The sequence below is a fragment of the Macrobrachium nipponense genome, chromosome 2 (genome assembly GCF_015104395.2).
Source record: "Macrobrachium nipponense isolate FS-2020 chromosome 2, ASM1510439v2, whole genome shotgun sequence".
In the NCBI taxonomy this organism is placed as follows: Eukaryota; Metazoa; Arthropoda; class Malacostraca; order Decapoda; family Palaemonidae; genus Macrobrachium; species Macrobrachium nipponense.
The window spans coordinates 95,902,990-95,930,010 of record NC_087201.1 but is presented as its reverse complement, the minus strand read 5'-3'; the positions used below and the strand labels follow the sequence as shown (position 1 = coordinate 95,930,010).

At 42.2% G+C, this 27,021-nt stretch overlaps 1 protein-coding gene and 1 pseudogene across 1 annotated transcript in view; both read right to left on the bottom strand.

The window, feature by feature from the left end:
- The window catches only part of LOC135220807 (mannose-1-phosphate guanyltransferase beta-like), a 165,219-nt gene that overhangs the window by 6,140 nt on the left and 132,058 nt on the right, over positions 1 to 27,021 (bottom strand). Inside the window, 4 exon segments of the mRNA XM_064258317.1 lie at positions 6,011 to 6,200; positions 6,203 to 6,220; positions 16,608 to 16,676; positions 16,679 to 16,790. Of these exon segments, the coding sequence (XP_064114387.1) occupies positions 6,011 to 6,200; positions 6,203 to 6,220; positions 16,608 to 16,676; positions 16,679 to 16,790 (389 nt within the window).
- LOC135221593 (U6 spliceosomal RNA) lies at positions 21,265 to 21,365 on the bottom strand (annotated as a pseudogene).

The following is a 27,021-nucleotide window of genomic DNA, read 5'->3' as shown; positions in this document are numbered from 1 at the left end:
TTTGATAACTCCGTCGTCAAAAACTTAAAACTAGAATAAGTTGATGGATATCCCCGGAGGGGTAGCGGGGTCTCCGCCAAGCTTAAACTAAAGATAATGGATGTTATATGTGAATGTAAAACATGCATGCAAAAGCGTATCCTTGTATGGAGGCCGGGGCCTCCTTACTAGTATCACCGAACTAGAGCGGACCTGGCTGCGCCGGGGTCCTGATCTGCCGGAGTGCGGGGGGGGTGACTAGTGGTAGGAGAATGCAGCCTGAGCGCCGAGCCCAGCCGAGCCCAGCCGAGCCTGGTGGCCAACCAAGGCTCGGCCGAGCAGGGTTCCCCCCCTACTCTACTGGGGAGAGCGGCATGGAGCCGACCCGCTCGCGAGAGGGAGGGAAGGGAGGATGCTTGGATCGGCTGCCTAAGACAGCGTGAGCGAACGTACCTCCCCCCAAGGAGGGGGAAGAGGGCTGGAAGGACCGACGTGGGGTGGCTCATACGCGGTCGCCTGGAACTCTCTCCCGGCCCGTGTGGGTTAACCACCGCGGTTGAGAAAGGCCATGCGATCAGAGGAGGCCTAGGCCAGCCAAAGCCGTCTTGATAAGCATGAGAAATACAAAATAACATCCTAACAAAACACGGGGGGAAAGGAAGAGAATTCAGATGGTAGAGAGAAAGAAATGTCCTGGAGTAGCTGGGTCGAGCCAACCGAGAAGGAAGGACGGGCCTGGCGACTCCGAGCAGCTGGCCTATGTGCCGTGACGAAAAAATGCGGGGCAGGTGGCCAGGGTGGCTCGAGGACAAGAGAGAAGAACCATAGTCCTTCGAAAGGGAGCCTAACAAAGAGTAACCTGACAACTAAAATAAACAAGCGAAGAATAATTCTAGACTTGTCCTGTCTGAACTTATTCATTCGTTACGACAAGTTCCGGATGCTGACTGTTTCTCAGGTGCGGACCTTACTTCCCCGTGGGGCCGTCACCACCTCTATAGATCTTACAGATGCATACTATCATGTTCCAGTAGCATGACACTTCCGCCCGTTTCTAGGCTTCAGACTAGGAAACCAGGCATTCTCTTTCAAAGTAATGCGGTTCGGGCTCAACGTAGCCCCCAGGATATTTACAAAACTGGCGGAGACAGTCGTTCAAGAACTAAAGTCTCAATGAATAATGCTAGTAGCTTATCTGGACGATTGGCTCGTATGGGCCACAAGCATCGAAGCATGCCGCAAAGCAACGGTCAAAGTAATCCAGTTTCTGGAACATCTAGGCTTCCAGATAAACAAAACCAAGTCCTGGCTAACACCGGAGTCCCGCTTCCAGTGGTTAGGCATTCAATGGGACTTGAACTCTCACACTCTATCAATTCTGCCATTGAAGAGGAGAGAAATAGCCAAAGCAACCAGGCAATTTCTCAAGTGCAAGCAGACGTTCCGGAGGAACCAAGAAAGAATCTTGGGTTCTCTCCAATTCGCTTAAGTAACTGACGTTCTTCTAAAAGCCAAACTGAAGGACATAAACTGGGTTTGGCAATCAAGAGCAAACAACAGATCCCGGGACAAACTAGCCCCTATCCCGGCGATCTTACGAAAGAGACTCCGCCCGTGGACGGAGATCAAGAATTTGTCAAAGACAATTCCGCTCCAGTTCCCTCCGCTGGCCCTAGTGATCCCAACCCAGATGCATCACTAAGCGGCTGGGGAGGATATCACAGTACAAAAAGGTAAAGGGAACCTGGTCCCTACCATTCCGCCAGCTTCATATCAATGTACTGGAAGCTATGGTAGTGTTCCTCACCCTGAAAAAGCTTCATCCAGCCAAGAATCTCATATCAAACTGGTGCTGGACAGTGCAGTAGTAGTACACTGCATCAACAGGGGAGGCTCCAAGTCGAGCCACGTGAACCATGTCATGATAGCCATATTTTCACTACCAGACAAGAACAAATGGCACCTGTCCGCCACTCATCTAGCAGGCGTAAGGAACGTAGTAGGGGACGCGCTATTACGCTCAGTCCCGCTGGAGTCAGAGTGGTCCCTGGACAAGCAGTCATTCAGTTGGGTCTGTCAACTAGTCCCAGGGCTTCAGGTAGATCTCTTCGCCACCGAGTCGAATCACAAACTCCCTTGTTATGTAGCCCCTAACCTGGACCCTCTGGCCTATGCCATGGACGCCATGGCTATAGACTGGAATCAATGGAAGAAGATTTACCTCTTTCCTCCAGTGAATCTTCTCTTGAAAGTTCTGAACAAACTCAAGACGTTCAAAGGCCACATTGCTCTAATAGCCCCCAATTGGCCCAAGAGCAATTGGTTCCCACTACTACTGGAATTGGGACTCCGCCCTCAACGGATCCCCAATCCCAAACTATCACAACTAGTACAAACGTGGACTGTGTTCGCTTCCTCAGGAATTCAGAAAGCCCTAACTTTATGGACTTCATGAAGTTTGCGGCACAAAGAGATGCTAATATCGAACCCCAAGAACAAATCATTATTATTAGAATCTGATAAACGGGAATCGACCTTGCGTTAATATGATTTCAGCAGTTAAAAACTAGCTGTATTCCTAAGGAACTCTGATACACAAACCATGACAACCAATCTGGCCATATCCTTTTTCAGAACACTGTTTGAGAAAGGTTTAGCAGCTAGTACTATTACTACTACTAAGTCTGCACTTAAGAAAATCTTCCAGTTTGGATTCAAAATAGATCTGACAGATTCTTATTTTTCATCTATCCCTAAGGCCTGCGCTAGACTCAGACCATCCGAGAGGGCCAAGTCTGTGTCATGGTTTTTGAATGATGTCCTTAAATTGGCCTCGGACACTAATAATGACTCGTGACTTTCTACCCCTCCTGAGGAAAACATTATTCCTGTTAAGTCTGGCCTCAGGAGCCAGGGTATCCGAACTGTCGACTCTATCTAGAGACTCAGGTCATATAGAGTTTCTCCCTTCAGGAGAAGTGTTACTTTCTCCAGATCGTCAATTTCTAGCTAAGAATGAGGACCCACTGGATAGGTGGGCCCCATGGAAAATTCTCCCACTTCCACAGGGCCCATCCTTATGTCCAGTTTCTTCTCTGAAAGCATACCTAAACAGAACTGCCCTAAGATCTTCAGGCCCTCTATTTGTTAGAGAAAAGGGAGGCACCATTTCCTTAAAAGGAATTAGGCAGCAAATCTTATACTTTATAAAGCAAGCCAACCCGCAGTCCTTCCCATGGGTACATGATGTTAGGGCAGTAGCTACCTCTATTAATTATTTTCAACATAGGACTTTTGATGATCTGAAGAAGTACACAGGCTGGAAATCTCCGACAGTATTCAAACGCCATTATCTTAAGTCCTTAGAAGCCCTTAAATTTCCAGCAGTGGCAGCGGGAAACACAGTTTCTCCTGACACTGCTTGAGTAGTAGTAAGTAGTTTAACTTAGATCTCTCCTTCCTACCTGCCTCGCTAACATTCTTGCCGTAGCTCAGCCGCCATGTAGCCATATTGTACCTTGGATGCCACATGTTGTATATAATTGTGATGTTCCTCTTGTTTTGCTCCTAGGATTAGTCACAGTTTGCATCCACCCTTGCTGTTTACTATTAAGTATGCATTGTTTTGTATTTTGATTTAGTATTAAGGTTCCAATTGCCTTGTTGTTACTTGTTCTGTAACCTTGTTCATAGATTATGGCAATTAACCTTAATTGTTTTTGATTATCCTATATATTACTTGTGTGCTTCCTTCTTTCCAAGCTTGTGTGGCCATTTCTCTGGTACTATTTCACGTAGCGACACAGGCTGAGCCCAGAAAAGGGATTTTGACGAAGGAAAAATATTTCTGGGCAAGGGCCTGTGTCACCCAGTGAAATCCCACCCTTTCCTGTTACCCCCCCCCCCCCTTTTGGCCCAAGCTTGGGTGCTATCTGCAGGAATGACGTCAGAGGCGCTAGCCGTAATGGTAGCGAGTAGTGGGCCTTAGATCTGCTCCTCTATAGTTGAGGGATTTTGAAGAAGGATGAATCTAAATGGCAAAGAACCTCTGGTAGTGGTTTCACTCGCCCCAGAAACCATACCGACACCTTAAGGGGGCCGGCCGGCTAATGCCCTTTTTCAAGGACAGGACTTTGATATTCATATCACTTAATAAGGTGACTTGGGACATCTCCAAACCGCATATGATTTTCGCCTCTGACCTTCGGTTTTGTGACGCCAGGGCGATTTTATCCCGAAAATACCATTTTTCAAATTCTATTTCCTCCCTTGATATTTAATATTAAGACCTGGGATTACTACCATATATAGACCTGATGTAGACCTCCATCGAAATGGGAGAGTTTTTTTTTCTAAAAGTCATTTTTTTGCAAGATATGAATTTTCAATATGGTAAAAAAATAAACCCTATAAATCAGGAGAAAAAAATTTATAAAAAAAAATACGAAACAAAAATTGGAAAAAAGGGCTCTATTTGATTGTTCTATAATGTCTTTCTGAGTTATATACCAAATTTCAATGTTATAGCTTTAAAACTAAGTGAGAAGATAGATTTTGAAGGTCAATAAGTATAGTTTTGAGATACGGGCGTTCAAAGTTTTCCTTCGTATTTCTATAAAGACAATGTTAATAAATAATGATTATTATGAATGCATATTTTCTTTTTTGTGTATTAATAAACCAAAACTATTTATTTATCATAATTTAATCATAAATGATGATCCCTTTGCTCATATATCGCAGCCTGGGGCACTGCTTGAGGCAAGATGGGGCACTCCTTCCTACGCAATTCTCTCTCTCCCCTTCGCTAACTCGGCTTATTACAGCGAATTTTCTTCTTCTGTATGTTAGCGAGATGTTTTCCTTGTATTTTCCTCTTTGGCATGATGAAATTCTTGCGCCCAAACAAACAAAGATAAACAAATGTAAATGCAAGAGAATGTCAAGAGGTGAAACTCGAAGGCGTACTCTTTTTTTACAAAGACAATTTAATAAATCATGATTATTATGAATTTCATATTCCATTTTGGGTATTAAAAAACCAAAAACTTTGTTATTTATCATAAATGAAGATCTCTTTGCTCAAAGATCGTAGCCTTAGGCACAGTGTGACGTGTGCTGTCAAGCAAGACGGGCGTTACTAAGCAACCCTCCCCTCTCTCTTCACTAACTACGCATATATTATGATATTCTGTAATAATACTTGAGCGATTTTTCTTCGTCTGTATGTTAGCGAGATGTTTTCCTTGTCTTACATAAACATACGTAAAAGCAGGCATATGTCAGAGGTGAAATGGAACGTGTAGACTACTCGAAGTCTGTGATCGCACTAAATCAGGACTGGACAGTGGACTTGGCCTGAAGTCTCCTTTTCGACTCGACTCGGGGAATGTCTACAGATGCATTTCTCCCAATTTCTTTGACAATAATTATCAAAATTTACGATAATAGAGGAAATATTGCATTTTCTTGTACGGATCAATGTTTTAGGCTTATTGAGTTACGTTAACTAATTACCCTGTAACTACGAAAGTAAGAGGAATTTTGACGAACGTAAAATTTCGTATACGTATCCTCAATTGCCATATGAAGCTCCATGAATTTTTTCATGACTTTGCATTTTTCGCCCTATACCTCCATATATAGGCGTTCCGGCCGGCCCCCTTCCCAAATAAATAAGGTGAGCAAGCCAGAATATTCTGGCATTTCCATATTAGCTTTTTTTCTCTGGTATTATAGCAATATTCTTTCTCTTTACTCTGAAATTCTTGCCTTTTTTTTGGCTTATAACACCCTGCTTTTCTATCAAGGGTTGCAGCTTGTTGTGCAGAAATAATTTAACCTAAACAATAAGCAAAATTTTACATCCTCGTTACGAGAAAAATTTAGTTAAAATACATCACCATTAAAACAATAATACGTATATACCATTCTAACAATATATATAATTTTATAAAATTCTATGAAATGTGACATAACTTTTTACACAATAAGTTCAATTTTAAAATTTACACCAAAAATAACTTTCGTACTTACCCATTGACCAACAATGCATTTCCATCCAATAATGCAGTTCTCTAGCCACGTGTGCGACTTTATGGTTGCCCCCCGTAAAATGGTACATCTCTTGATGCAGGCTCCATCTTCAATTACAACATCTGGACCAATAGTTACGTTGGGACCAATGCGACAGTTTTTCCCAATTTGTGCAGAAGGGTCACTAAGACATTGCCAACAACACCTGTGTGAAAATGTGAAAAAAAAATTTCTTGCTACCACAAAACATACACTTTTATCCAATCAATTAATCTGTTTTTGTTAGATAGTTACTGGTCTCCGATACATTAAATAATTAAATCCTCTCCAAACCCACCGCTAACCCCATGTTAAGGGGTCTGTCTTAAGTCTTCTCCAGCTATTTCTATTGAAAGCATCTTCCTTTGCTAAACTTTTCTTTCCCTTCTCCAAATCCTCCCTCACTTTGTCTCACCATCTAATCCTTTGCCTTCCTTTCCCTCTAACTCATCTTATCACATGCCCAAACCATCTCAACACTGACTCCCTTATTATATCAGTAACCTTTACCACTCCAGGATGTCCAATATCATCTTCATTCTTCAGTCTCTCATGCAGCGAGATCCCAAAAATCCACCTCACCACTGTAATTTCTTTTTGTTCAAGCTTCTGTTCCTCTTCCTTTCTTAATGCCCATGTTTCTGAACCATACATCATCACAAGTCAGATTACAGTAAAATATAACAAGTTTTTTTTTTGACAGAAATCTGCATTTTTATATGGTATACAAACCATTTGTGATCTATATAACATGGAGGGTAACCCGGTGGAGAGGGAGAGTTGCCCACATTCTCCAACCCAAACCAACCATTGTTTTTAAGGCCACCAGATAGTCTTAGATGTGCTTCTACACTCACCCTTTAAGTGCTGTGTTCTGGATGAGTAATGTACCCTCCTTCTTTATTGACTGTGGGTTTTTTTTTTTTTTTTAGTGAATTTTGCTGTGCTGTTTTTGTTTTTGGAGTTCTCTGTTAGTAGTTATTTTGTTTATACACAAAACAAACCTTCGGCCTTACCAATAGGATAAATGTTCTGGTGCCAGCTGGAAACTTATTAAAACAACCAAAGATTGTAAATGCAAGGAATCTATGGCATCTGGCATCCAATTTGTAGTTGAGGTGGAAGCAAGTCTAGAGAGTGCACATGAATCCAGTGACTAATCAGTCTTTCTTTAATCACCTTGAAGAGAGGACCTTTGCTTGGTTCTCCTCCCGAAGCTGGTTTATTTTTTTTTTACCTAAGGCCATGTTTATTTTCATATTTATCCAGCCCAGAAGTCCTGTGAGCATCAACGTACTATTTATACAGCCTTCCAGGATTCCCCGTGTTCATGCTTCCTCTGGGACAGAAGCAAATAGCAGTAAAGTCCTTTACACTTATTTCCTTCTGCTTTGGCATTGGCTGTTTTATGTATGATGCTGGTTCGTCTTTCTCACGGTGATATTGGCCCTTCAGGGCCTTTCAGGGAGAGAGGGGTCAGCTACTTTTTGTTCTTTAGCATTTTGCATTTGTCATTTTGAAAGATATATAGAAACATTTGTGTTAAGACATTTCAGTGTTTTATTTCCCTTCAATGGTATACTGCTACACATTTTCTGGGAACGTGGTAATGTTTTAGTCTTCCAGAAGTTTTGTGATTCGGGACATTTGAGACTTTATGAATTCATGTTGCAGACAAGGTTTATATGCTAGGATTCAGCTTTCTAACATAAAGCTATTCCTTCACTTCCTCAACATGAATTTTGATGGTGGAAGATCTCTGACTGCATTGGTCCCGTCTGCTTGCTCATGCCCAGTCATGATTTGCCGTCTCGCCTCTTATCAGTCATTTTGGAAGGGAGGGGGGCGAGCCATATGGCTCACTCCCTTCCCTTTATCCTCACAGATAAATATGATTTTTTTCCTCTCTCAAGATAGAAGTTATTTTCTTTTCCTGAGAGGGAAGGCATTTTATTTGTTTCTTTTCAGCCTCAACAGCTGTCAGCCCTGCTTCTCGCCTTAAAGTCAGGTGACTGCAGTGTTCCACTCAGATCTTGAAAGCCCCTCTGCTTTGCTTCCCTCTGCCAGAATTGCCCCCTTCATTAATTTCAAAGTGCTCTTTGGTGCTGTGAAAAGAGTTTGGAACCTAGTCAGTCCTGTGGCAGTCCACTCCTTTCTAGCCTTGGAGCCCTTTCTTTGTGCTGGCCTCAGAGACTACATCCTCATACTGGGGTACCAATCTTACAGACAACTTTCCGATGTGGCTTCGTCTATTTCTGTGGCTCCTAACTCCCTCTGATGTTTCATCATCCGATGATGTTCGGCTTGGTACTCCTTTTTGCCATATGAAATAATATTGTAGTACGAATTTGCTTGAATATGTGTTTTTTACTCTACCACCCCCGCTTTGTTTTTCTCTTTCTCTGTCAAGGGGTTATGCTGATGGGATGTCACACATGGCCATGTGATGTCATGGCTTCTCTTAATTAAACAATGTAGTTTCAATCAACCCTGCATTCAAGAGCAGGGTGACACATCTCCCGCTACCTTTGGCATTGGATTTTCTTGGTAAATACTTCGCTTTCTTCACGTGTGGGGGGGGGGGGGGGTGTGTGTGTGTGGTGTTTGTGTGTGTGTGGTGTGTGTGTACTGGGGAGGCCCTTCTGGTTGCAGTATGAGACAAAGGAAGAACTTTTTCACCATCTTCACCTCTTCTTTGGTACTTGCTATCCATCAACAAGCTGGGGTTTGTTTCAGTTGAGCTTCTCTTCATGTTCCTACAGATCTCAGCAACTGGGGCACGCTTTCCTCGGATTCGGCAAGTTGGAGAAGTAACCCGAGATTGATATAGTTCAAGAATTTTTCCAAACTTGTATCTCTCCCTTGTTTCTTTGGACACTTGGGTAAAGTGAGCAAACCAACCTTTGTCCTGTTCATGATTGTTTGCTCAGCCGAGTTCTTTGATTTCAGTAGAAATCTAAGACTCTTTAGGGTGCTTCCTATACTTTCTACTTTCGCTTTCCTTTGGAACTATGATTCATTGTTTCTCTTCAGTTTGAAGTAACAGTGAAGATTCTACAGCATTCCCTCAGCCTGTTTGAGCTTGGCATAGGATGACAAGGCTTCCATTTATGTAGACGTCAAAGGTGGTCCCCCTCTCAGGTTGCTGTTCCAGGGTATCCTAGATGTTCTCCTCTTCCAGAGACTTCAGCTCGCCTCTTCTTCATCCCCATGGGCGTATTTCTAGTATTGGTCGTGGATATGAGGTTGTCATCGATCATGTCCCTTGTCATAGTATTGCTTCTGCATCTTGTGACCAAGAGCTCTAGGTGTGAGTCTTCTCTCAGACATTCACACATACATCAACCGTGTTCATGTTTCGTCGCAATGCTATGTACGTGATTTGTCGCTCGACCGTGTACATGACTCGTAGCATGACAGTGTACGTGATTCATTGCACAACTGGGTATGTGATGGGGTCCTACTTTCGTCATTCGCCTTCCAGTAAGGGGTCAAGACTCTTCTAGGCAAAGAGTATGATCTTCTCCCTAACATTCACATGTGCATCATTCGACATCACATGACTGTGTACATGATTCATTGTATATGTTTTGTTGCTTGACTGTATATGATTTGTCGCAAGACCATGTATGAGATTCGTCGCACAAACATGTATGTGATTTGTCGCATGGCTGTGTGCCTGTTCTCCCTTGTCAAAAGCGAATTCAAGATCATATTCCATCGTTCGAGAATGTAGTCATTCTGGTGGAAGAGATGTCGACCTACCCAATGGTAAATCAGCATGTCTGTGCAATGCCTTTTGGCCACAGCAAAAGACTGATGGGAGTTGCCTTGGTAGCTTCAGACGAATGTTCCATGTCTTCAACATATGAGATCGACCTCCAACTGTTGCACCCTCCACAGCAAGTCAATGGATTAATTCAATAAAGTCCATAAAATAGATTAATTCAATAAAGTCCATAAGGCCTTCATTGTGGGAATTGAAAGTCTTTGTGTATACCAATGATTTCAAACCTTCCCAGGTAGAAAGAATCCATGTTTCATCATTAATTTACATTTGAATTGTTCCTAAGAGAATATTAACCTGAAACTTATTCTTGGGATTCACACCTACTCAACTGGTTAGGTACTTGAGTTAGACTAAGAAGGTTTTAAGGCTCTTTCTAACTTAGCATAGCCTAAGTGGTTGATTTCCTAGCCTAGCAAGTGGTAGAGTCTTAGCCTGGCCTAGCCTAGCTATGCGAACCTGCCTTTACCATCTTAGCAAAGCCTAAGTGGGGGTATGGAGTTTCTTAGACTAGATAGTGGTTCTATTCTTAGCTTGGCCTACCTTAGCTAGTTGAACCTGCCCTAACCATCTTAACTGGTTCTTGGGCTAGCCTAGACTAGACTAGCCTACGGTTGTAGCTAGTTCGAAACTTTCACCCTGACTGACTTAGCCTAGCCGAAGTGGTTAGGTCCTAGGCCTAGCCTAACTAGTTCAAACCCATCTCTCCATCTTATCCTAGCCTAAGTGTTGGAGTTCTTAGCCTAGCCTAGCTGGTTTGGGCTTATGTTTATCAGACCTGCTCTTCAGTTTCCCGGAGCATGTTCTTCTGCTTCATGAATTCTGCATGAAGTTTTCCCATTCTTCTGGAGTTTGGGATTGGCTTAGGTTAGATTGGGTTTGATTCTTAGCTTAACCTTTCTTTTATATACAAGTAACCAGATCAGTGATGTCTCAATATAATAGTGTTCTTGTCTCTGCAAGAGTTAAGATCCGTCTTTGCTCTGCGCTACGTTGCTCAAGAATGTAGAATGGTGGCTTTTTCGTCAATAGTAGGGGTGTGTGTCCTTTCATTATAGGACATTTCCTTCAATAAGAAACGTGCTGATCATATGTCATCATAAGGATCACCTAGTAGGACATCTTCTCTGTTAGAGATGCATTTTTCCTTGGCAGCTCAAGGACTTCTTTCCTGTATACAGTGCAATTACTTAGACAATGCACAAGATGACAGTAGGATATTTAGAATGTATCTGCACTGAGCATTTTGTCATAGGACATCCCCTTGGGTTATCCTATTGTCTCTTCTGTCTACTTGGAAAAGACCATGTTAGACCTCTTCAATTTGACAGGAAGCTAAAGATCTTCTGTTCATGGTCCCAGAATTGTTTGTGGCAGTAGAGACTGCCTTCTGGGAACTCTCTGAGAGGCTAACAATGGAGTGCCCCACCTCCCCCTTCCTCAAATATTTTAAAATCCCAGGAAAGTTGCGTTCACCTCCAACACGCTGAAGTGGACTTAACTGTCCTGTATGCTTCATGCCCCGAGGCCAGGAGCTCTTTGAGATAAGTACCCCAACCTTCAGAAGAGGCTCCCGAGTACAGGAACAAATTCAGGGGTGTGAATTAAGGACAAATCCCTTTGTCAAGCTTCTAAGTCTTAGGTTAACCCCAGTAGCTCCTTGTAACCCAGCTGATGGTAACCAAGAGAGATTCCTCCTTAGCACAAGCTTCTTTGCCAGTCTGTTGTGGAGAGATGCCACCAATCACTAGGATCTTTATCTCTTCATGTCAGGAGTCGGTATAATATCTCTTTCGGGAGATCTTTCCTGTGGAACAGCGACTCAGATGTAAGGCTATTACTTCAGAGGATCTTCATCCACCGTATACAAGATGAGCTGTCTACTGCTGTGATTGGTGTCATCAAAAGGGTTTATCTCCGCTCAAGAGTTCCTGTTAAGTAGATAACATCATCTGAATGTTTTTCAGAACAGAGAAGGTTCCTTCTGTTGATACTGGCAAGGAGCTACAGGACTTACTTGTGATTAGCTCGTCTGAAGGATGTTGACCTCTCTTTACCCTCAGAATTCTTGGTGTGGTTCAAGAGCTTGGAGCAGTCTTGTTCACCTGGGAAACTCAAAACTCCTACTTGGGACCTAACCAGAGTGTTCTCTCTGAACCTCCTTCAAGCCCATGCATCAATCATCTCTACCCAGGAAACTGGCTTTGGAAGCAGTTTTCCTTCTGACCTTAGCTTCCTTGGAAGGGTTCGAAAGCCTCAGGGTCCCTTCAAGTACTGTGTTGTTATCCGAAGGTTTCATCTAGAGTAAGGTGTCATAGACTACATGTTAACACAAGACAGGTCAAGAAAGAGGTGTCCTAGAACACCCTTTCAGTTTTCTACACAAGGTGATTAGACAAGCCAACTCCTCATCATCAAGTTCTCCCACTCATTGGGTGCATGCAGAAGCACTTGATACCAGAGGAATACGTTCCTCCTTGGCATTCAAAGTACATATCTGTTCATAGGATATGATTGTTGGCTCATGACAGTATCAAACCAATTTCACTTTCTTCTGCATGAAGAACGTTGCCCACAGATCCTTGGACATGTTTTCCTTGGGTCCAGTGGTGGCTGTTCAACAAGTGTGACTCATCCAGTGCCCCTGTCAGGACAGTTTGTATCTTGCCTAAGATGATTGTGTGATGTAGGGAATTAGGGAGTTAACTGGCCTCTTTTTTTTTTTCCCTTTTCTCCTTTCTTCATACCTACGGGCAGTTTGAAGAATATACTACACATCATACACTGGAACTGGCTTGATGCAGGTGAGCATTGCAGCCAACTTTTACAGCACTTTTCATGTTCCATCCAGCATGCAGATGTGCTTCCTAGTAGCTTAACTCCTCTCTCGCCAGCTAAGAGATGAGGAGTGGTGACAACTAACCCGTTTCATGTGGCCGACATGGTTTGTTGCCCGAACAGATATATAGCTCTTTTGGATTTCCATGAATGCAATGAATGTGGTTATATTTCATTGTATTTGAGCCCAGTGGACTGAGTATTAGATATCAACATATTTAACATCTCAAAGGCTTAGGTCCTCTTCTTTAGCAATCTCATTTCTAAGAAGAATGATTGGGTGTTCCAAACCTCCAGTTGATTCATGATTCTCATACCTCTCTCCAATTATGAGTCTATCCTATTGTTAAGACCAAAGGCTTGTTCTGCATATGAACAAATGACAAATTTGTAATCACATTTGTATTTTTCATAGCTAAACAAACCTGTTGTCTTACACTGACTGCCCAACTCCTCGCCGCCTGTCTTACATTTCATCCTAGGTTGGAAGAAAGACTGATGTGTCACTGGATTCATGTGCACTCTCTCGACTTGCCTCCACCTCAACTACGCATCAGATGCCAGATCCCACAGATTCCTTGCATTTACATTCTTTGATTGTTTTTAACCAGTTTCCAGCTGGTGGTAGAATATTTATCCTACTGTTAAGACCTCAGGTTTGTTAGCTATGAAAAATACAAATTACTAAATGCAAGTCTTGGTCTCCTCCTCAGCTGAAGCAACAGGTTAGGAGGCAAAGTAAGCCTATGAAGGGTTCCCATGATTCCCTGGACGATAGTCCTACGCTATAAGTGACACCACTTTTCTGACCTCCAGTGGCCATCCCCCATCCCCCAATGCCAAGCACTAACATACATCCCTCCTCTGATGATAACAAGGCTACACAGATTGTTTTTCTTATTCAACTACAAGAGGTTTGTCCTACCTTTAATATTGGAGTCCTTGGCTAGGAAAGACAGACAACAGTCAGTCATGTTTACTATAAAATTACACTCTTTCCTCCTTACAGGTACTGTAACTTCAAACTCCCAGAGGTCCCAGTTGTTGTTGAGAATGTAGAGGTGTTTACTTCTCCCCATCTGACCCCCTTGCCTTATTGGTGCAGAGGTCTGCACGGCAAAATAGGGGATTTCACCTCCTCACCTTTTTTCTTCTTGAACTATCAGTGTAGGATGACAGGGTCCAAATCCCATAAGAGGTCTCACTGTCCCTCCCATCAGCATTTATGGAGGAAGGGAACACCTCTTTTTGTTTGCCTTCCTATAGGAGACAAGCTGCTGCTTCTTCTCATTGTAGAAATGGGGGTTGCTGCTTCCTTCTATCATCCCTGATCCCATACTTGGGGATGGATTTCTTCATGGGATAGTCGTTCTCCCTGGGACACTCATGGCTGCTTTAAGAGATGACATTTTTAGCACTCTTGCTTCCCACACTGTTCTCAGTCCATGTACTGGCAAAGGAACAGGAGTCATTGGAATTCTCCATACCACTTCTCTAAGGATTCCAGCAAAAGAGGCCAAACTTCTCTATCAAGGCATTTGTCTTCTCACTTATTGTTCTAGCTCACTTAGGCTAGGTTAAGGTAGCTTAGAACTAGTTAGGCTAAGCTAAGAACTCAACCACTTGCTAGGCCGAACTCAACTACTAGCTCGCTTAAGAACTCAATCACTTAGGCTAAGCTAAATCAGAAAGGCCAGCAGTTCCTTACCTTCCTTTGCCTTGAAGCCTTCTTGGTGTAGCTTCAAGTACCTAGCTAGAGAGTAGGTCTGAATCCCAATGAAGGCCAGATGGCTTGATTGAATGAATCCATTGAGTAGCTTTTGCTCCGAATTACTGTTGCACAGGTCATCATCTCTTCCACCAGAAGAACTATGCCCTCAATTAATGGAATAATATCCTGAATTCACCTTGAAAAGGAAGACGCTGGAATGCAGCTGTGCGACGAACCACATACATGGACGTGCAATGAACCATATACATGAATGTGGGATGAATCATGTATATGGACGTGGGATGAATCACACACCTGGATGTGTGATGAATCATGTACATGGACAGCGATGGGTCAAGTACACAGTCGTGCAATGAACTACGTAGGATACATGGACGAGTGATGACACACGTAAATGGTCGTGTGATGTAGAACAATCTACAAGTGAACATCAGGGAGAAGACCACCCTTGCTTGGAAGTCTCTCGACCCTTTACTCTGGAAGAAGCATGAATTAAGTAGGACCTCAATCAAGCACACGGTCGTGAATTGTAGAACAATCCAAGTGAGAACATCAGGGAGAAGATCACTCTACCTAGAAGTCGCTCAACCCAGCAGTGAGAGAGAAAACATTCTCGGTATTGTGGAAATTAAAACAAAACCGTACTACAATTTTATTTCACGGGCCAAAAACTGGGCCCAAACGGTACCACATTAATATCACAGAGAGACGATATACACACATCACATAAGCTGTCTGTAAGGTTGGTATCCCTGCATGACGACACAGTATTGTCTGTGAGCAAGGAGGAGGAGCTCTGATGACAGCAAGGAACACACCGCTGACAGTACCAAAATTAGTGAAGTGGCATCTCTGTCAGAGGGAAGCAAAGCAGAGGGGTTCCCAAGTTCTAAGCAGAATGCCGCCACTGACAAACTTCCAGGCAAGAAACAGGGCTAAAAAAAAAAAAAAGACAACTGAAGAGCCTGTAAAGAAACAAATAACATGCTCTCTCCCTCAGGAAAGAAAATTTCTATCTTGTGAGAGCGAAAAGAATCATATTTATCTAAGGATAAAGGGAAGGAAGGGAGTGAGCCGTACAACCCATGCCCATCCCCCACCAAAATGATGGAAAATAAATGAGATAGCAATCATGACTGGTCCTGCAAGCAGATGGGAAAAATGCAATCGTAGGCCATTAAAATTCGTGTTGAAGAGATGTAGGAATGAACTCCTATGCCAGACAGCTGAATCCTTGCATAAAAACCTTGTCAGCAATACGAACCCCTAACATCTCGAACATCCTGAAACACAAATTCTGAAAGACTAAAACATTACCACTCCCAGAAAATGTGTAACTAGATAAAATCAAAGATACAAAAAACATTAATCTCAAAATTGTTTTCAAAATATCTTCAATATGACAAATGTGAAATGATAAAGAACAAAATGTAGCTGGCCCCTCCTCTCTCCCTGAAGGGACAATATCCCTTGGGAGACCGATCAGCATTACACATAACACAGCCGATGACGAAGCAAAGGTAAAGGCATGAGGCACATTTACTGCAATTGCATCTGTCCTAAAGGAAGGTCAACAACACGGCAATCATGGAAGGCTGTCTAAAAATGTTGACGTCCCCAGGAATTCTGAGCTGAATAAATATGAATCAAACCACAGGCTTGAGTAAAAAAAAAATCGGCTTTGGGGGAGGAAAGCGAAGCAAAAGTCAACTCTCCAAGAGGGTAAAGAGACTGGTACGTCACGAGGTTCTAAGCCCGGTCGGTGACCAGCATCCACCTCATATACACATGAGTTGCCCGATGCCTTGAATCCTTGCTTTACAATCTTTGACTGTTATTTAGCTGGTTTCCAGCTGGCACTAGAAGATTATCCTATTGTTAAGAGCAAAGGTTTGTTCTGCCTATTGAACAAACTATTAATTACTTGACCATGATTTTTCTGAGTCTCAGTCTTATAAATTAATTTAGTAATATATGAAATACAGCTTGCCTACTAAACCAACTTAACTTCATTGGTGATTTGTACCTTCACCTCATATGCAAAGTCAAATAATACTTTGATACGGGAAAAGGCTACTATAATAAATATTACAGTATCCTTATTATCTTCGGCCAGCCCGACGAGAGCTGATAGTCAGCACAGTGGTCTGGTTACACTATTTTAATAATCATTAATAATAATAACCTTTATCTTACCTGGACCTTTATACAGTTTGGCAGTGTTGCTTGTTTAACAAGAGTTGAGATATAAACACATTCCAGTTAAAAGTCCTTGGGCTGACCAATATCCATCCAGAAGCCTTGAAGTTCCTGTGCATATAACTGGCCATCACTGGCCATGTATGGAAACACTTCCTTTTCAATGCTCATTGGACGGCACTGAAAAAATTGACATTGCAACATAATTTTGCAAAAGTAAACATTCAAAAGATGACTTAATGCTACAAGAGATCAAAATATTTTCACAACTAATAGATTTTGAATGGGTTTCTATGAAATTACGGCCATGTTTATAATTACAGGTAATGACTATTATAGAGGGATAGAATTGGAAATACATTGACCTCAAAAACCATATTGTTCAAGAAGAGTTTGATTTATAATGAGTATTTCAGCAATTGCTGTTTTTCATATGTGCAAGGTTTTATATACGTACTGGACTACTGTGTAGAACTTTGTAACTTCTAGTAGTACTGGTAAATTTTGAGGCCTGGGATGGGGCGGGGAAAATGTTCAGATAAATTCTTTTATATAGTTTCAGTCTATCTAACTAATGACATATTTCACTTCCATTTAAAGGTGTCATGACCTAAAAAGTATGAAAATTGATGGGTTCACACTAAAACCTTTTAATTTGAGCTAAGCAAGTGGTTGCACAAATAATAACTTCTTGCCTAAAAGTCCTTAAACTTACAAATATGACAAATTTGTAACTAATTTGTATTTTTCATAACTAACAAACCTGGGGTCTTAACACAAGGATAGAGCAACAAGACCCTCTTCCCCAAAGAAGTTAACTCATCGGCCCTTTCACAATAGAAATAACAGAGGAAGGGGGATTAGGGGAAGAGGAAGGGGCTCAAGACAATAGGATAGGCGCCTCTCATCAATCAGCCACACTGGTGGGGGGTTGCCTAGCAAATCACTGGAAGGTGTGGCAGGAACTGGGAGCAGAGCAGTGGGGTGGTGGATTTTCTCAGAGTTGGGTATTTGATTCCGTTCGAGTATCCCCACCCCTGACAGAACAGCCATTACCTCACCCTGCTTATGCTCAAGAACCTCAGAAGGCTTTTATCCTGCAAGAGGAAGTGAAGAAGATGATGGAAAAAGGGGCTGTGGAACAAGTATCCATTCTGTCAAAGGGGTTTTACAGCAGAATTTTCCTTGTACCCAAAGCCAACGGGGACTGGAGGACAGTAATAGACCTGTCAACTTTGAATTTGTTTATGAAGAAAAAACCACCATTAAAAAAAAAAAAAAAAAAACAAAATGGAAACTCCAAAGACGGTTCTACAAGCAGTCAGGATCAAGGACTTTATGCTGACAATCGACTTGAAAGACTTACTTTCAGATCCCAGTCCATCAGTCTTCCAAGAAATTTCTCCCCTTCAGTCTTGCAGAGAAAGTTTTCGAGTTGCAAAAGTTCGTGCTTCGGATTGACAAAACAGCTCTACAAGTTTTTACAAGAGTGTTCACTCTCGTGTCGACATGGGCACATGCTCAGGGGATCAGGCTGTTAGATATCTAGATGATTGGCTGGTGATAGCAAAGTCCAGAGAGAAATTACTCAGGGACAGGGCGACCCTCCTATGGTTTTGTCACAGCTTAGGTATTGTGATAAATCAGGAGAAGTCGCAGTTGGATATAAGTCAAGGGCTGGTGTATCTGAGAATGGTTATAGACAATAAAAGCCAAAATATTCCCGACAGACCAGAGAGTAGAGAAATGCAAACAAGTGGTGAATGCCTTTCTGGGAAAACAAACACAGCCAGCAAAACAGTGGCAGGTAGTACTGGGAGTTCTAACTTCCTAGGAGAAGCTAGTACCACAAGGGAGGCTACACCTTCGATCTCTACAATGGAGGATGAAGGAGTTCTGGTCACCAATAGTAGATCACCCGTACGAGCAGCTTCCCTTGTTGGCAGAAGTGAGGAAAGACTTGCTGTGGTGGGTGAAGGACAGCAATCTGACAGTGGGTGTTCCCCTTCAGCAACCCTCCCCGGATCTCCTGCTGTTCTCAGATGCGTCACTAGAAGGTTGGGGAGCGCATATGGAGGAGCTGATGGTTTCAGCAAAATGGAGCGGCGAAGACAGAAAACTCCAAATAAATGTGCTGGAGTTAAAAGCAGCATTTCTAGGACTACAGGAATTCCGGGAGAGGGTACAGGAGCAATCAGTGGTTTTGATGTCAGACAACACCACAGTAGTAGCTTACATAAACAAACAAGGAGGTCTAGTGTCTCGACAGTTACGTGTGATGACAGTTCAACTTCATCAGTGGGCTGTAGAGAACATAGTAGACATCAGGACCAGATATATTCTAGGAAAAAGAAATATAGTGGCCGACAAGTTGAGCCGCAGGGATCAGATCCTGGGAATGGAGTGGTCCTTGCACCAACAAGTAGCGGACAGAATGCTCATGTTGTGGGAAAGGCCGATCATAGACCTATTCGCAACCAGGTACAACAAAAAGTTGGGAGTGTATTGTTTGGTAGTCCCAGACGCAGAGGCAGTAGCAGAAGATGCGCTACAACACCCATGGGACAATCTGGACGTCTACGCATTTCCTCCATTTTGTCTAGTCTATCAGGTTCTGAACAGGGTAATGCGGTCTCAGAACCAGAACCTCAGAATGACTCTGGTAGTTCCGTTATGGCCAAAGGCAGAATGGTTTCCGGACATCTTGGAACTCCCTCATAGACATGAGAGAGTTACCCAAAGTGCCAACCCCGTGGGAGAGGTACCACCGGTTAGTGAAGTCCTTATCATTTCACGGGTGGAGACTGTCGAGTATCTCTTGCGAGCGAGAGGGTTTTCGCAAAAAGCAGCAGCGCAGATGGCAGGAAATATCTGAAAGTCATCGGCAGCAGTATATCAAGGAAAATGGTCAGCATACTGTGACTGGTGTCGTAGTGGGAACTTGTCTCCACTCGGTACCACTATTCAGCAATTAGCAGACTTTCTGATATCTCAGGACAGAAAGGCATATGTCTGTATCTGTGGTGAAGGGGTACAGGGCTGCTCTAGCCTCGGTCTTTCGCATGAAAGGTGTGGACATTTCATCTTCATGGGAGTTGGCCATGTTGATGAAGAGCCTTGAGCAGTCATGTTTGCCAAAGGAACTGAAAGCCCCAGATTGGGATTTGACCATGGTACTGAGTAGTCTGACAAAACCCCCCTACGAACCACTAAGGCAGTCCACAGATCCTGCCTGATCCTGAAGACAGTCTTCTTATTGGCCCTAGCTTCAACCAAGAGGGTGGAGGAACTACATGGCCTGTCATATATTGTAAAGCACTCAAGAGGTTGGAAGTCAATGGCATTTGAGTTTGTGCCAGAATTTATGGCCAAACCTCAAAACCTATCAGCAGTGGATGGCAGATTTGACTCATTTTCCATACCTTCTCTGGCAGATTTTGTAGACAATGACAAAGATGAGATGCTTCTGTGTCCCGTCAGGGTAATAAGAGAGTACTTAAGGAGGACAAGGCACCTCAGGCCGGGGTGCAGGAGGTTGCTCGTAAGAACAGGACGGAACAAAAAGGAAGTGTCCAGGAATACAATATCGTTTTGGCTAAGAGAAATGATCAGGAATGCCTACATGACAGAAGACAGGGGGTCAGATTGCCAGAAGAGGGCTAGGGCTCATGACATTAGAGGCTTGAGTGCTTCTTTGGCATTCAAAAAGAATATGTATGTAGAGAGAATTCTGAAAGCTGGTGTTTGGAAATGCCAAACAACTTTCACTTCCTTTTATTTAAAAGACGTTGCCCATAGATCCTTGGATACCTTTTCCTTGGGTCCAGTGGTGGCGGCCCAGCAAGTGGTATAGCTCATCCAGTACCCCTGGCGGGTCAGTAGTTTGTGTCTAGTCTAAGATGAAAGTATGAAAGTAGAATGAATGGGATGACTGGGTGGGCTTTTTTTCTTTACTACTTTCTTTCTACTCCTTTACCTACGGGCAGTATGAAGGAGAGTACCATCATAAGCTGGAACAGAGTAGATGCAGGTGAGGTGGTCAGCCATACTGTAAAGTTATGTTAGAGTATAGTATACTTTTCAGTAGTAAACACACCCCTCTCGGTAATAGGGAAGGGAGGGGTGATGGTAGATGCAGATACAAGGGATAAGAGTGGTTTATGAGAATGGAGGGTCCTCTATTTTCCCATAGTTTATAAACCATGGCATGATACCAGTACCCAGTGAGGGAAACCAATAGATTTCTTTATATCTTTGGTTCAAGGGTTTATAGTCCATTCTCTTGGAATACTAATATTCGGAAATGGATATATGTGGCAAACTCCCAGTCAGTTAGGGACTTATCTCCGTCCAATAAGTAAGTCTATTCTAATTTTAAGACCGAAGGTTTGTTTTGATATGAACAAATGACAAATTTGTAACTAATTTGTATTTTTCATAACTAACAAACCTGGGGTCTTAACAGCTAAAGGCCCACCTCGAACCACCCCTCTAGCAGTCTAAACTGGGTTAGAAGTATAACTGGCGGGTCACACGACGCCGAGGGCATTCTGGGTATATATGCCGTGTGACCTGGTATAGATCCCAATAGTCCCTGGATCGCACAAGTTTAATTTTAATTCTACCGGTTTCCAGCTTGGCGCTAACATATACCAAAAATGTGGAACGCTTCACGATTTTGCATGTCATCCTTGCACGGGCCATGCTAATCTTCTCTGTATCGTTCCAATTTTAGTTGGTAGCCCATATAGGACCTGAACCTGTGACCGCCAGTGTGTGTAAAGATTGGAGCTGGAGCTCTACCAACTGCTACAAAAATGCAGTTACTGTGCTACCCTAATTTGAAGGCCATTTAATAAAAATATACTTCCCCAAGGCTTTTTCTTAAACATCTGACAATGAGAATTTCTTGTAAATTACTGTAGGAAAGAATTTATCTGAACATTTTTTCAATCCCAGGCCTCAAAAATTACCAGTACGCCACAGGCTTTACAAACTTCTACACAGTAGTCCAGTAAATAAAACCTTGCATATATGAACAAAACATAGCAACTCCTGAAATACTCATTATAAATCAAACTCTTCTTGAACAATATGGTTTTGGAGCCAATGTACTATTTCCAACAACCACTCTAAAATGCATTTATTAACTGTAATTATAAACATGGCCATAATTTCTAGAAACCCATTCAAAATAATACAAGACCCAAGATACAAACCAATACACTTTGAAGAAACTCATATAGTAAAACTGGTATGAGAAACTGGCTCAAATATATTTTTAAAGATATGGTCTTTATAAAAATTTGTTATTAAAGAGATTTTACTAAGAACAAAGTTCCAATGGGTGTTAGACACAACATCTTAATGGCCTCTTCACACATGGTTTAAGCTTGCCATCAACTTCAGGATGGAGTTCACTCTTAACACAACTATGAATAGTACAGCAGCATCTATGATCTATGCAACTAGATATTGGAGGAAAGGAAAATACAGCAGCTGGTGATTTTAATGTTTTCCAAAATTTTATCCCACTGGCCACTCTTTCTCTCCTCCTACTGTCCTAAATCTTCCATGTCTGTGTTAAAAGCCTCTCACTATCCATTCTCTCTACATGTCATCATCCAGAGCTGTCTCACATCAGATCTCTATACCAGTCTGCATTAATCAATATCCTAGAGAGTCCTTCCTCCTTCTTTCTGCCACAAGGGCCTCATCATACTATAAGTAGAGGGGAAGTGAGGACATACAAGTTACATGGCTATATATATATAGCAGATGGGGGTGGGTGTACAGTTAGTTGGCAAGTCTGTTATCAAGCTGCATTTTAGTTGGTCATGGGTTGTTGATGCACTCGGTCCTGGAGGCATCGAGATCTTTTGGGCCTATTGGGTGTTGTTGCGTATTTGAGAGTGGCTGTTATCCAGGATTAAATATCATCCAGGGAATGTGCCTATGTCTTGTGCTAGTTGGTCTCTGGCATAGGTTGGTTTCTTAAATTTCTCCAAATGATGGTAAGGAGAAATTTGGTTTCCTTCACTGTGTTAGAAACTGAATTTTGCCCTCCCATCATCAGGAGAAATTTAAGAAACCAATCTACACCAGACACTGATGAGAGAGAGAGAGAGGGAGAGAGAGACACAGAAGGCATATTTCCTGGATGATCTTTAATCCTGGAGAACAGCCACTCTCATATATCCACACTAAATAAGCCCAGAAGATCTCAACACCTCCAGGACTGAGTGCATCACCAACCTGTGACCAACTGAAATGCAACTTAATAACAGACTTGTCAACTGTACACTCATCCCCATCTGCTATATATTCCCATGTAACTTGTATGTCAATTCATTCACTCTTTGAAAATAATCACCAGAGTGCATTTGAAATGTCAGAGGAAATAGAAGTGAAATAACAAGAAAACTTTTCATGTTCTTTGGAAGTTTGATAAACCAGTTACATGCTGATGAAAAGAAGATACTATTAAGAAGAACAGAGAAGACTTTACATAAATTGAATGCCGTAGAAACAGCCATTATTTTTAATGCTAAAGCCCTTAGAGATGGTTTACTCCCTTGTTATTATTATTATTATTGTTATTATTATTATTATTATTATTATTATTATTTTTTTTTTTGCTCTATCACAGTCCTCCAATCCGACTGGGTGGTATTTATAGTGTGGGGTTCCCGGTTACATCCTGCCTCCTTAGGAGTCCATCACTTTTCTTACTATGTGTGCTGTTTCTAGGATCACACTCTTCTGCATGAGTCCTGGAGCTACTTCAGCCTCTAGTTTTTCTAGATTCCTTTTCAGGGATCTTGGGATCGTGCCTAGTGCTCCTATGATTATGGGTACGATTTCCACTGGCATATCCCATATCCTTCTTATTTCTATTTTCAGATCTTGATACTTATCAATTTTTTCCCTCTCTTTCTCTTCAACTCTGGTGTCCCATGGTATTGCGACATCAATGAGTGATACTTTCTTCTTGACTTTGTCAATCAACGTCACGTCTGGTCTGTTTGCACGTATCACCCTATCCGTCCTGATACCATAGTCCCAGAGGATCTTAGCCTGATCGTTTTCTATCACTCCCTCAGGTTGGTGCTCGTACCACTTATTACTGCAAGGTAGCTGATGTTTCTTGCATAGGCTCCAGTGGAGGGCTTTTGCCACTGAATCATGCCTCTTTTTGTACTGGTTCTGTGCAAGTGCCGGGCATTCGCTTGCTATGTGGTTTATGGTTTCATTTTTCGTATTGCACTTCCTACATATGGGAGAGATGTTATTTCCGTCTATCGTTCTTTGAACATATCTGGTTCTTAGGGCCTGATCTTTGCTGCTGTTATCATTCCTTCAGTTTCCTTCTTTAGCTCTCCCCTCTGTAGCCATTGCCATGTGTCATCGCTGGCTAGTTCTTTAGTCTGTCTCATGTATTGTCCGTGCATTGGTTTGTTGTGCCAGTCCTCTGTTCTGTCTGTCATTCTCCTGTCTCTGTATATTTGTGGGTCTTCGTCTACTTTTATTAGTCCTTCTTCCCATGCACTCTATAGCCACTCGTCTTCACTGGTTTTCAGATATTGCCCCAGTGCTCTGTTCTCGATGTTGACGCAGTCCTCTATACTTAGTAGTCCTCTCCCTCCTTCCTTTCGTGTTATGTATAGCCTGTCCGTATTTGCTCTTGGGTGTAGTGCTTTGTGTATTGTCATATGTTTCCTGGTTTTCTGATCTATCCTGCAGAGTTCTGCCTTCGTCCATTCCACTATTCCTGCGCTGTATCTGATTACTGGCACTGCCCATGTGTTTATGGCTTTTATCATATTTCCGGCGTTGAGTTTTGACTTGAGTATCGCCTTGAGTCTCTGCATATATTCTTTCCTGATCGTGTCCTTCATCTCTTGGTGTTTTTTTTTATATCCCCTCCTTCCATTATTCCCTGGTATTTGTATCCTATCTCATCTAGTGTTTGATGTTGCTCCCATCTGGTAGCTTTATCCCTTCAGTTCTCGTTACTTTGCCTTTTTGTATGTTGACTGAGGCGCATTTTTCTATTCCAAACTCCATCCTGATGTCCCCAGATACAATCGTTACAGTCTGGATTAGGGTATCTATTTCCTTGATGCTCTTACCATACAGCTTGATGTCGTCCATGAACATCAGATGGTTAATTCTGTTGCCTCTTTTCTTGAGTTGGTACCCGGCATCCATCTTCTGTAGTACTTTTATCATGGGAATCATGGCTACTACGAAGAGTAGTGGGGACAGTGAGTCGCCCTGGAAGATCCCTCTCCTGATATTAACCTCTGCTAGTCTTATTCCAGAGCTTGTAAGTATTGTATTCCAGTTGGGCATTGTATTTTTGAGGAAGCTGATGGTGTTTTCCTCTGCCCCATATATTTTCAGGCATTCTATTAGCCATGTGTGTGGTATCATGTCGAAGGCTTTCTTATAGTCTATCCATGCCATGCTTAGGTTGGTTTTCCTTCTCCTACTGTTCTTCATTACCATTTTGTCTATCAGGAGCTGGTCTTTTGTGCCCCTACACTTCCTTCTGCAGCCTTTCTGTTGGTGGGGGATGGTGTTTGTCTCCTCTAAGTAGTTGTATAGCCTTTCACTGATGATACCTGTTAGTAACTTCCACATTATTGGTAGGCAGGTGATAGGCCTGTAGTTACTGGCTATATTTCCCTTACTCTTGTCTTTTTGTAGTAAGGATGCTCTTCCTGTGGTCATCCATTTGGGTGCATGGTGATTTGAGATACAATGCTGGAGTTGTTCTGCTATTATTATTATTATACTTAGGAAGCAGACCCTCTTTTAAGCAAACTTTATTAAACATAATGGCTACTTCAGCAGCATTACGCTGGTAGAGATTTGAATCTGGTGGGGCACTTGCTGTCACCGTTGAGGCAAAGTCCAAGGTTAGTTTTCTTTGTGCCAGAAGTACAGAGGCCATTGTCTGTCTTACTCACAAGGACGTCACGGAAGGGGAGCCAATAGTCAATGCTATATTCAGACCGTGTAATTCAGCACGCTGCACCGCTGAAATGCCAGATGGAGAGCTTCAACCTCATCCTTGGCGTCAACTTGAACAAAGATGTAATCTAACAAATAGGACCAGCATTAAATAGGATGCAGGACCAGCACTAAATAGGATGCAGGAAGGATTTCTCCTCCCCACAAGTATGAAAAAACCTGCAACCAACAATGACATCACCAATCACGACAACTCTACAGAAGACAATGCCCTCGAACAAAATGCTCCTGCAGCCAATGAAAATCAAATTAGATATGACGTCATGCAGCGTGACGCAATGCCCAGCAACATCATTGCACAACTCAGGAGGTTTAGGAGGTTGCAGCTACGCAACCATCAACAACAGCAAAAGTGGCTTGAGACCTGACTCAAGCGACCAATGATAAACAGACTTAACGCCACCAGCCAATAGGAGATTGGTATGGGGCAGACCCCCTGCTGATGACCCAGAATATAAGGAGGAAGGACACCACACCAAAAGCAGTCCAGCCTCAGCTCCCTAGCCTAGAGGATGTCTGGCAGCTCCAGACGAAAGCTCGCTACGAGAAAGAAAGAGAGAGAGAGAAAGTTATTATTAATAGGGCTTAGTTTTTCCAGACCTCTCAGTCTTATGTAGACTCTTCTCGGGCTGGTTTTCAGGGATTAATCCTGAGAAAGGAAAAAAAAAACAATAAATAAATAAAAACACAAATAAATAAAATACTAAATAAATAAAAATTTAATTTTATTTAAGAAACCTGTTTTATTTTAAAAATTTATCATGTTGTTAATGAAAAATCTTTGCTTTCAGCAAGAATACTTTTCATTTTTGAATCCCATAGATAAATTGATCTTTGTTGGGTCCAATTTGGGCATTCAACAAGTAAATGTTGCACTGTCATGGTGTTTGACATCTTTTACACTTCATTGGGTCAGCATGTGGTGTTGACATCAAGTGACCATGCCAGAGTCTTGTGTGTCCTATACAGAACCTTGTTAGGATTACCTCTTTTGATCTTTCTTTTTGTGAAGATGTCCTCCATGCATACACTTCCGTTTTTATACTTTTAAGGGTATCGGCGGGGTCGGGGGCTAATTTTGAGTGACGATGTTCAAACTTGCACAGGTGTTACCTCTAGTTTGACTAAAGATGCACACAAAATTTCAGGTGAATAGATAAAAAACTTTTTTTTTAACAAATATTTTTCTTTAAAACAGCATTTTTTATTTGTTTTTTAAAGTATATCTCCTTCCTTATTTATGATTCAATTTAAAGAAAAAAGTAATAGCAGAAAGTTTAATACCTATCAACTAAAACGGCAAACTCAGAAATCCAATATGTGATGTGTGCTATTTAAAATTTTTTTTTTTAAATTCAATAAAAAAAATACC